The sequence below is a fragment of the Elephantulus edwardii genome, unplaced genomic scaffold (assembly GCF_000299155.1).
Source record: "Elephantulus edwardii isolate Elephantulus edwardi_28Jun2011 unplaced genomic scaffold, EleEdw1.0 scaffold00438, whole genome shotgun sequence".
NCBI classification, from domain to species: Eukaryota; Metazoa; Chordata; class Mammalia; order Macroscelidea; family Macroscelididae; genus Elephantulus; species Elephantulus edwardii.
Genome location: NW_006400188.1, coordinates 609,673 through 621,309, shown reverse-complemented (window position 1 = coordinate 621,309; position 11,637 = coordinate 609,673). Strand labels below are relative to the sequence as shown.

The following is an 11,637-nucleotide window of genomic DNA, read 5'->3' as shown; positions in this document are numbered from 1 at the left end:
TATATATATAGGAGTGTGAATGCTGTTTGAGAAGAAAGGGTACAGGAAAGGTGACAGTGTCCTCCAAGCATGTGAGAGAGAGAAGGTCGGGGGGTCTGGAAGAACAGGCATACATGATGGGTACTGAATTGTGGCTTTCCTTTTTATTGTGATGGTTCAGGGCTGGGAGGGTCCCAGGAAGGGCTCTGTGATGGGACGAGGGTGTCCACCTGTGACAAGGCCACACATTTTCCATCCAAGTCCAGAGTGAAGATGCATGAGAGAGAACAGCCACCATCAGGGGGCAGCACTTGCCTGGAGGGTGTGAGCTCACAGAACCCCTCCTTTCACAGTCAACCCCGGGGCACAGAAAAAGGCACACACAGCCAGCCAGTGATCACGTACCCTCAGGGATCCCAGGAGTGGGGACCCAGAGAGGAGCCACAGAGGGCAGACCCCACAGCGGCAGTGTGCTTACACAACCCTCACACACTCACACTCACGCCTTCACACTCCTGTACAGAGCCTCGCCCGGGTAGCCGTGCACGTACTGGCTTATATCAGTGAACTGACCTCAAGGCTTGTATGCAAACACATAGAGACCTCAAAACACACACTCTCTATTTGACACAAGAGGTCCTGGTGGCACGAGGGCTTAAGCACTGGGCTGTTAACCAAAAGGTCCTTCATTAGAACCCTCCAGCTGCCCTGCATTGTAGCTGTCTGCTTCTGTGAGAATCATGGTCTTGGGGGGCCCTGTAGGGGGTGGGGGGGGGTAAGATCTGCTTTGACTGCAGCAGGTTTATGCCGGACACTAATGCCCAGAGACACACACACAGACATGCAGCCCCTCAGGGCCCACGCTGTACTTGGTCTCTGAGGGCCCCCAAAGTCTCCATCTCCCCTCCTCACATAGCTCTCTCCCTCTCTTCTTGGGGACATGTATGGATGCCCAAGTCAGAACATGAGACCCTAAGGACCGAGGACAAAGGGTTTGGCCTCCTCCAGGCTGGGGACACAGGGACCCCAGACTGGCAATCCCAGCTCCCTGACAGCCCAGGCTCCATCAGCTGATGTATCTGGCAGTGAGGGGTGGAGGGGGGTGCAGGCTCCGCCCTCGCACGGGCAGCGCGGCCCTGGCAAGGCTCCCCGGCTGCGCTCCAGCCACATCCCTGAGCTGCTCCCACAGCCCCCAGACAAGCGGCCCCCATGGCTGACTCGGTGCTCAACCACTCCTGGCCGGCCTTCCCCAAGCTGTGGCTGAAGCAGTGGGCCTTCAAGAGAGGTAAGGGGGCAGCGGTGACCAGTGGGCACTGCCCACATCATCCAGGCTGTCCCTGGAAAGGGCCCTGGACAGCCTGCCCACCGTCCCAGGGGGACAGACCCTGCCTGCCCCAGCCCCTTCTTAAGCCCTGTCACTGGGGGGCTCTGGTTTTTGCTGTCCTGCTCAAGGCCCCAGGAGATCCCAGGATCTCCAATATGCTGAGTCTGATCAGAGTCTGGGGTTCCTCTTGTCCCAGAGAAGATGGACCTCCAACTTTGCCCATACGGTGCAATTGAGGATGCTTCATCCCCTCAGCTGGGCCCCAGAGTTCCTCAGGGATCCCTGAAGTGCCAGCTCCCAGGCCAGAGATGTGGAGAGGCAGCCGTGGGGGACACATGCTGTGACAGGAGCGCTGCCCTGGGAGGCTTCCTGAGCTGTGATCTTTGCTGAGGCAGATGGCCAGGTCTTTCTCCCTCGGAGTCACGGGGTGGATTTGAACTGCTGTCATTTCTATAAACTACCGAGTGCTTAACTGTCATAGCAACAGGGCTCCTTACAGGCTCACCTCGTGCGCACACACAGTCACGCACGTTCACTGTCACACTTACAAATACACACATACACACTCGCATACACACGTAAACAATTCCTTCCTGCTAAACTGATTCCTACTCCTAAGACGGCAGTGGGGTCAGGGGTCTCAGAAACGGTGAGGTTAGCTCAGGCTTGGGGCAAGGTTCATAGAGCCGTTGTTCATAGAGTTGCTTTGAGTCATAGCGGCCTTGATGGCACATCGCAAAAACAACACGTCAACCCTGGACTGTTATGTTAGCTACCACGGAGTCGACCCCAGCTCACAGCCACCCTGTGGCCTGCCCTGTTGTCGTCGTGTGCTCTATGAACTGACCCGTAGCTGACCCTCCAGTGCGTTTCCAGAGGTGGCTAAGCGCATGGGAGGAGACTGCCCACCTTTCTCCCATAGCACAGGTGGTGAATTCGAACCATGTACCTTTCTTTGTGTTTTCCTCACCATGAAGCCTCCAGAGCTCCCTAAAGCTATTTAACCCCCAGAAATAACCAGATGGTGTCCAGGACCACAAGGCAGCTTAGGAACAGAGGGGGAGCATCTGGTCATGCACCCACATCCTCCTGGAGTTTCCGTGTCCCTGTCCCTCTTCTTTTAAAGAAAATTTTTAATATTATTATTAATTTTAATGAAAATTGACAGAGATTTTGGATTTTCAGACATTCATTGTTGCACTTTTCTCCCTGCTCATGCCTCCCTTCCAGTTCATTCTTCTCTTTGAAAAGTAAAAGAAAAAGAAAAATCCTTTCATTGTTATGCAATACCTCCCCCCAAGTCCACTCTACTGTGCAGCCTTCACTCTGGACTCCTGTCATGACAATAATACCTAATCTTATATCCCTTTTAAATAGTTCTCTCCCTCATCTGTTTCAATGCCGTATACATCATTCCTCCCCTCCTTCTCTGTCTTCCCTCAGCCCCTATGTCAGTCCCGTTTTACAACAGTGGCACTATGCAGTACTTGTCCTTTTGTTTTGTTTTGTTTTTTTAAATTTTATTATTTTTGTGTGAGTGTACCATCAAATCAGATCTGACTGGTACAGGAGGAGATTGTCCCTCCTTCCCCGGCAGAGCATCTGGTGTATTCGAACCGTGCGCTTCTGGGATTATAGTTGCAGCTCCTTACCACTAGGCCACCAGAGCTCCCCTAGTAATTGTCCTTTTGTGACTGAGATATTTCATTCTAACCCTGTCCCTCTTCTGTACGAACCCCACCAGTCAGTCTTGTCAGCTTCAAACACAAGCCGATTGGCTGGCTCCCTCCCAGTGAGTTCCCATAGAGGACAGAGGCCCATTCATTCCACAGACTCTGAGGACCTACTGTGTGGCAGGCACTGTGCTGGGGTCGGCATGGAGGCAGGAATATCACCTGGAGGCTGGGCTGGGGAGAGCGAGGGCGGCCTGGGGTCTGGGCTGCTGTAACACTGTCTTCATAAGGATGCAAGTGTCATTGACTGAGCCCTCGCACCATACCAGGACCTGTTAGCTCCATGCTGTATGCAGTTGGGCTCAGAGAGGTTCAGTGACTGACTCAAGGTCACACAGCAAGTTCATCCTAGAGGAGCCAGGATTTGAACTGAGTTGTGTTCAGAGGTCACTGCTATGCTCTTCTCTGACCAAATGAGTAGACTTGTGAAAGTGGGCAGTCAAAGAGCCTGGAGAAATGTCCCCCAAAATCACTACCATCAAGTTGCTATCAACTCATCACAGTGCTGAGGGACAGAGCAGGGCTGCCCCACGGGGTTACACAGGGTCTCCAATCTCTACAGAAGCAGCAGCCCCATCCCTCAGCCAAGGAGCAGCACAGGGTTAGAAGCAGCAACCTGTCCATTCACAGAGGACCAGGACTCAGAGTTGACGTCCATCGGCAGATGTCAACACTGAAGAATGAGGGCATCAGCCAGGGGTTATCAAGCTGCCCACCTACCACCAGACTTGATGAACTTCTACCCCACTCCTGACACCCCATTTCCTCGTCTAGAGAGGTTGAGGCCAGCAGGTGGGGGAGTAGTGAGCTGTGAGGGTGGGCTGACGTCTGACAGGGCTGGTAGAGGAAGAGGCTTCCCTTTGTTGTGTGCCAGCGAGTCAGGCAGGCCCATAGTTGGCCCTCCAGTGGATTTTCAGAGATTATAAATTGCATGCAAGAAGATTCTCTATCCTTCTCCCACAGAGACACTGGTGGATTCAAACAGTGCAACTTTGGGATTGCAGTGCAGTTTCTTACCACTAGGCCACCAGAGCTCTCCAAACTCTAGAACCCTCCTCTAAGAGTTGTGCTTACCTGTGTTCAGATTCCACCTTCTATCATTTATTGTGACCCGGGAAAAGTCACTCCAGTTTCTGTTTTACGCAAGGTGGGGTCTTGGGCTTGTTGTGAGGACAGAATGAGGAATAGCCCGTGATGTACTTAGTGCTAGAAGTGGCCAGTCCATGCGAGACTTTACTACAATTGCAGTGCTGGGGACCCAGCGAGCTAAAAGCACCCAGCCAGACCTCTGCAGTGGATATTGGCTGGGTAAAGGGCCAGAGCATAAATATTCCCTGCTTCGTTGTTGTTCTTGTTGTTAGGTGCCATCAAGTAGAGTACGACCCACAGAGACCCTATGAACAAGAAATCTGAACTCTGTCCTGTGCCGTCCTCTTCATCTCTGACTTTACTGACATCAGACACTCGAGCCCATAGCTGCAGTAACTATGGAAATCTACCTGGTTGGAGATCTTCCTCTCTTTCGCTGACCCTCCACCATTCCAAGCCTGACTCTCCTCTCCAAGGAATAGCCTCTCCTAGCAACAAGCCCAACGTAGGTGAGATGAAGCTTTACCATTTTTGTCTCCAAGGAGAACTCTGGCTGTACTTTCTCCAAGATATATCTGTTTGTTTTCTTTGGCAGTCCACGGGATATTCTATACTCTTTTCCAATACCCGAGTTCAAAGGCATAAATTCTTCCATCTTCCTTATTCATCAACTAGCTCTCACACTCATAGCAAGTGATTGAAAAGACAATGGCCTGTATCAGGTGCATCTTAGTCTTCAAACTGACAGCACTGATCCTCAGGACTTTGGAAGGGCCCTTAGCTACGGACTTCCCCAATGCAGTGTTGTTGTTGTGTACCACCGAGTCAGAACTGATCCATAGCTGACCTTCCAGCAGGTTTTCAGAGGGAAGAGATTCAATCACAAGGGAGGAGATTGCCCAGCCTTCTCCCCCGGAGCAACTGGCAGATTTGAACCACGTGCCTTTGGGATTGCAGCCCAGATTCTTAATACCAGACCACCTGATCTCCCAATTGTGGTGGCAAGGGTGTTTGTTGATTGTGTCAATTTTGTTTCATAAGCCAGTGAACTCTGATCTGACTACGACACTCTATCACTGCTCAGTTACTTTCTGCTAATGTTGAAATGAATCATATCACGGCTAAAGGTCAAGTTGGAAAGAAGTTATGACTCCATGTCCACAAATGGGCATGGCTATGAGCCAATAAAACTTTATTGACATAAGACTGCAAGCCCAGCATGGCCTGTAAGCCATGGTTTGCCAATTACTGGCCTAAGAGGGAGCAAGTAAACTGACTACAGCACAAGAAGAAGCAGATAGAAGGTGCAGAGAGGTCCCAAATCCGCCACTGGGACTGTGCAGAGAAACAGAGTATAGTGGGCTGGGGGCTCATGCAAGTGAGGAGCGTTGGGTGGGCCGTCTGGAAAGGGCACTGGATGTCATCCTAGGGGGACTGGGGTCTATGGGGGTAGGAAACAATGAAGGGGAGTGAACACCAGAACATCATGCCTTGAAGATGCACCGGCCACCAGGACAGAAGGGAATTGGAGGGGAGAGGTGGGCAGCTGAGGACGGTGACACGTGTGGTTTCTCTGGGTTACAAACCCCACGAGGTGTGACTGTACAGAGGCAGCAATAACGGAGCTGAAATTCAGAGCGTCAGGGTGAAGGAGAGGGGGTGGATGGACTAGAGAAGTGTAGGGGGTGGAAGTGAAGTGGACAGGGCTCGGTGCTGAAGGGCAGTGAGGAGGCATGGGTTGGTCTCCAGGTGTCCTGCCAGCCCAGAGAGAGGACAGGACTGTCACCGTGACATGGGGACACGAGAGGGAAGAGGAAAAGGAAGACAGGTTGGAGCGCAGTGGAAATATCAAGCAGAGGTGACCAGAGAGTACGAGAGACAAAGAATGAAGCTCAGAGGAAGAGAGTCTGTCACCTGGATCACAGTCTGACCTCAAGTTCTGAGCTCAGCCTATATTCACGGTCAGGGCTCAATCTATGGTCAAAGTCAAGGTTCAGTGTGTGATCAAAGTCAAGGCTTAGTCTGTGATCCAAGTCAGGGCTCTGTGTGTAAACAGAATCAGGGCTCAATCTGTGAACAGAATGATGTCTCAGTTTGTGACCAAGATTCAGGGTGTGGCCAAAATGGGGTTGGATTTATAACACTAGGGTAGGAAGGAAATCATTCCTTCTACGGCAACTGGGACAGATGCTCACTCAGACGCCAGGATGAACCTCAGTCTATGCCATGAAGCTCGGATCTCGATCTGTGACACCAAAGTCAGGGCTGGGTCTGTCTCCCACCGGGGTCAGGCTCAGCCTATCTGGATCTGAAGCCTCCATATAAAGTTTGAACTCGGAACCTGGCTGGCCCAGGGGGCACTGGCCAAGCAGCTCCCCCGCTCCTCCTAGGATCCCACTGGGCTCAGGACTCACATCTGGTTTTTCTCCTTCCCGGTTTGTTTTGTTCTGATGCCTCCTGAGTCATAAATGCTGCCTTGGCTTTGGGATGGGGAGAGGGGTGGACACAGGGCTGAGTGAGGGCTGATTCCCTGCAGGCGGTCTGGGTCAGGGGCTGGGACAGCAGGCAGGGGAGAAGCCACAGCATCGCCAGGGCAGATGGGTGATGTTCACTTGTCGTGAGTGGAGTTTAAACCTGCACCTGCTCTGTCCCTACCTCCTTGACCCCAGCATTCTACATTCTATCATTCTTCGTAAAGAGCCCCCTCAAATTACATAACTTTAGACCTCTAAAGCTCAGGCTTCTGTTTGTGCATGTACCGCTTGGAGGAGAGGGAATGTAAAGTGGATACCGACTGCCCACTTCTGGCATCTGTCCCCCTGTCTTGGCTCAGGAGGTGGTGAGAGGCACCATCTCCCCTCCTGTCTGCTCTCCACCACAGTGATAGGCATGGTGGCCACAGAAGAGCTGATCATTCAACCACAACCTTTGAGGAATGGAAGGGTCACTGTTAATAATTAACCTGACTTCTCATGGACCACCCAGTCGTAAAGGACCTTAACAACAGCATGAACAGGCAGACAACCTGATCTGGCACTTCCCAATGGTATTCACCATCCCACACGCCCCATCCTCCCTGCTCCAGGAAGCTCCTGGTCCTACTGGTCAGTCCTCCGCTGGGTGCCCCACTAGCTTACGCCTCCCCAACCTCCTCCAGCCTCACCTCCAGTCACCCCTCCCATTGCTGGGCTCCGCTGTGTGTGGACACTCACGTCCTGCAACTGTGAACTCTGGGGGTCCAGGATTCAAAGACTGAAGGTGAAAGGCCAGGGCTTTGAGCTCAGTCTCTACATGGAAGCTTCTGACCTTGACCATCATGACAGCAAACTCTGACCCTGGGACCATAGGTTGAGCACATTCTATAGACCGAGCCCCTAGCCTTGAACCAGAGACTGACTGAAACATATCTGTTCTCAGTCACAGATTGAGCCGCCATCCTAAGCACATTGACTGAGCTTCTATCCTGGTGTCATAGACAGAGCCCCAATCCTAGTGTCATAGACTGAACCCCCGTCCTGATTTCATAGACTGAACCCCCATCCTGATTTCATAGACTGAACCCCCATCCTGATTCCATAGACTGAACCCCCATCCTGATTCCATAGACTGAACCCCCATCCTGATTTCCTAGACTGAACCTTCATCTTGATTCCATAGACTGAACCCCCATCCTGATTCCATAGACTGAACCCCCATCCTGATTCCATAGACTGAACCCCCGTCCTGATTTCATAGACTGAACCCCCATCTTGGTTTCATAGACTGAACCATCGTCTTGATTCCATAGACTGAACCCGCATCCTGATTCCATAGACTGAACCCCCGTCCTGATTTCATAGACTGAACCCCCGTCCTGATTTCATAGACTGAACCCCCATCTTGGTTTCATAGACTGAGCTCCAATCCTGGTTCCATAGACTGAGCCCTTATACTGGTTTTATACACTGAGTTTTGTTTGTTGTTGTGTTGTTATGTGCCATCAAGTCATTTGTGACTCATAGCGACCCTGTGTACAAGAGCCCTAAATGTTGTTCTATCCTAAACAAACCTCGCCATCTCAAACACAGTCATTCCCACCACTCCACTCACAGAATCAATCCATCTCATCGAGGGTCTTCCTCTCCTGCACTGTCCCTCCACTCTCCCAAGCATAACGTCCCTCTCCAAGGACCAGTCCCTCCTTGAAACATGCCTAAAGTATGTCAGACGAAGCTTCAGAATCCTTGACTCCAAGGAGCATTCTGGCTTCACCCTTTCCAGGACAAACCTGTTTGTTCTCCTAGCAGTCCATGGTATATTCAACACTCTTCTCCAGCACCTCAGCTCAAAGGCATCAATTCTCTTTCTATCATCCCTATTCACTGCTCAACTCTCTGATGCATAGCACGTAATCACAAAGACTATAGCCTGGATCAGGCGCACCTTAGTCTCCAGCCTGACATCGTTGCACTTCAGTATTCTTGAGAGGTCCCTCACAGCTGACTTTCCCAATGCAATACCTGGTTTTATACATCCTGACATCACAAACTGACCCTCTATCCTTTATCAAGGACTGAGCTGCCATCCAATGTCATCTCCTGAGTCCCCTATCTTGACGTCATAGCCCGAGCTTCTTTCCTGGCATGGTACACTAAGCCAATATCCTTGGGTCATAGACCAAGTCCCTCATCCTGCTGCCATACATGGGGATCAAGAGTCTAGATGCTCAGGGAATAAAATGCATGCTTAGGGGAGTCACAGGGCTGTGGAAGGGGGAGGCAGGCTAGGATTGCCAAGGGAGTAGAGTGAGGTCTTCGGGAGACAACATTAAGGCAAGAACAGGAGGACCTCGAGCAGAGTCCTACAGACAGGGTCAAGCCATGGAAGGCAAAGCCTAGTGGAAGCCAACTGTTAGACCACGAAAGTGGGTCTTCTTGGACACTGGAGAAGCTCTGGTGGCCTAGAGTTGAGCTGCTAACCGAAAGGTCAGAAGTTCTAACCTACCAACTACTCTTTAGGAGAAAAATAGACATTCTCCACCACTAGGAGTGAAGCTTTGGCTTTCTACGAAGATTGCTCCTCAAGTGAAGAAGGAAGCCCCTGGTCCTCCCAAAACTGAAGCCAAAGCAAAGGCATCAAAGGCCAAGAAGACAGCAACAAAAGAGTGTCCATAGCCACAAATAAAAAAGGAAGAAGATCCACATGTCACCCACCTTCCGGCGGCCTAAGACACTGAGACTCCGAAGGCAGCCCAAACACCCCCGGAAGAGCACCCCCAGGAGAAACAAGCTTGACCACTATGCCATCATCAAGTTTCCCCTGACCGCTGAGTCAACCACGGAGACGATAGATGATAACAATACACGTGTTCGTTGTGGATGTCAAGGCCAACAAGCACCAGATCAAACAAGCTGTAGAGAAGCTCTATGACATTGATGTGGCCAAGGTCAACACCTTGATTAGGCCTGATAGAGAGAAGGCCTCTGTTCGACTTGCTCCTGACTATGTTGCTTAAAATTAGATGATCCCAACAAAATTGGGATCATCTGCACTGAGTTCAGCTGGCTAATTCTAAATACACATTTTTCTCACACCAAAAAAAGAGTGATGCTTTGGAAGCCTGACTGAGGGTCACTGTGAGTCAGAATCAACTCGATGGGAGTGGGTGTCTGGCTTTCCTGAATGATGGTAGGAACTTAGGTGGGGACTTGAACAGGCAAAGGTGGTGAGATGTAGCTGCAGAGTAGAGGCCGAGGAGAATGAAGGAGGAAACTACTTCTCCTCTAGCAAAGAACTCAGTCCACACCAGGCATCATTGCTCCCAGGGCAGCCTCCAGACCTAGTAGACTAGACTGGTCAAGCATCTCCTATGTACCAGACTTGAGACTGATGCTTTCTTGTTGCTCACAAAATCCTTCCAAGGTGAGAATCCTCATGTCCAATTCCCAGATGAAGAAACTGAGACTCAGAGAACTGCCTTCCCCAAAGCCACACAACCAATAAGTAGAGTCCAGCGTCTCAGTTAATTAGCCTGATAATATGTTCTTTCCCAGGACACTTAATCGTGCTCATGAAACTTGTACCTAGAGCAAGAGTCTGTTGTGCAAACAGAGCATGGGAGCACTACATGGCTTAAAATGAAGAAATGTGTGCAGTAGGTTTGTATCCATACCTCTTCAGTTTGTATGCTGAGCAAATTATTTAAGAAATGTACATTATTAAGAAGAATATGGCCTTAGAATCAGAGGAAGATTAATCAATAACTTTCGTTATGCTCATGATACAACTATGCTTTCTGAAAGTGAGGAGGACATGAAGCACTTGGTGCAGAAGATCAAAGACTACAACCTTCAATATGGATTGGGTCTCAATGTCAAAAACACAAAAATCATCACTACTAGTGTGATAGAGAATATCAAGATGATGGAGAAAAGATTAGAACCGTCAATGACTTCATCTTACTTGGATCCACAATCAACACCCTTAGTACTAGCAGTCAGGAAATAAGGAGACGTATCACACTGGGGAAGATTATAGTCAGGAACTTCTCCAAGTTATTGAGGAGCAATGATGTCCATTTTAGGACTAAGGTGCACCTGATTCAGGCCATGGTCTTCTCAATCACTTGCTGTGCTGCTGAGAGGTGGACAATGACTAAGGATGACAGAAGAGTTGACGCCTTTGAGTTGTGGTGTTGGAGAAGAGTACTGAATATCTCATAGCCAAAAGAACAGACAGACATGTCTTGGAGAACGTACAGCCAGTGTGTTCCTTGGAGGCAAAGATGAGAAAGCTTCATCTCACACACTTTGGGCTATTTCTTGGAGAGGGACACCATGCTTAGAAAGGTGGAGGGTCAGGGAAAGAGAGGACGGCCCTCTGCCAGATGGATTGACACAGTGACTGCAGCAATGGGCTTGAGTGTGTCAGAGATTGTCAGGATGGCACAGGAGAGGACAGGGTTCAGATCTGTTGTTCATACAGTCACTATGATGGGTCCAGCTTGACTTGAAAGCACCTAAAACAACAGCTTCTGTTCTACCTTCTAGTTTGTCAATGTAGTGCCTGGATTCTGAAAAGCTTGCAAGCCACTGTCCAATACTCAACAATTGCTCTTTATTCATCTGGAGCAACAGGAAGAGGCAGAAATAGAAAGAGGAAATGAAACGTAGCGCATTGCTTCCATAAACAACTACTTTCTTTGCCATGAGACCAGAACTAGATAGTACTGGGTTAACATCACCAAATATTTTAGATGAAGAGTCTATAGAGAAAGTCTGATCAAAGGGGTGGAGGGTGAAATGTGTAATCGAACGTCAAGACTTCAAGTGCCTTTAGATTCCAGACTTCTTGGTTGAGACAGAATAAACCGCCAACGCTGTTGTGCTGAGATAACCACTAAACCTTAAATCAGGATTATTTCCTGACATTTTCTTTGTTGTTGTTGTTGTTGTTATGTGACGTCGAGTCGTTTGCGACTCATAGTGACCCTATGTACAACAGCCCTAAACCCTGCTCTATCCCGTGCCAATC

General features: G+C 50.0%; 1 protein-coding gene across 1 annotated transcript in view; it reads left to right on the top strand.

The window, feature by feature from the left end:
- The first annotated feature begins 1,188 nt into the window (after positions 1-1,188).
- Positions 1,189-11,637, top strand: part of ARHGEF18 (Rho/Rac guanine nucleotide exchange factor (GEF) 18) — a 122,733-nt gene continuing 112,284 nt past the window's right edge. The window contains exon 1 of the mRNA XM_006902676.1: positions 1,189-1,264. Within this exon, the coding sequence (XP_006902738.1) occupies positions 1,189-1,264 (76 nt within the window). The remainder of the gene's footprint in view (positions 1,265-11,637) is intronic.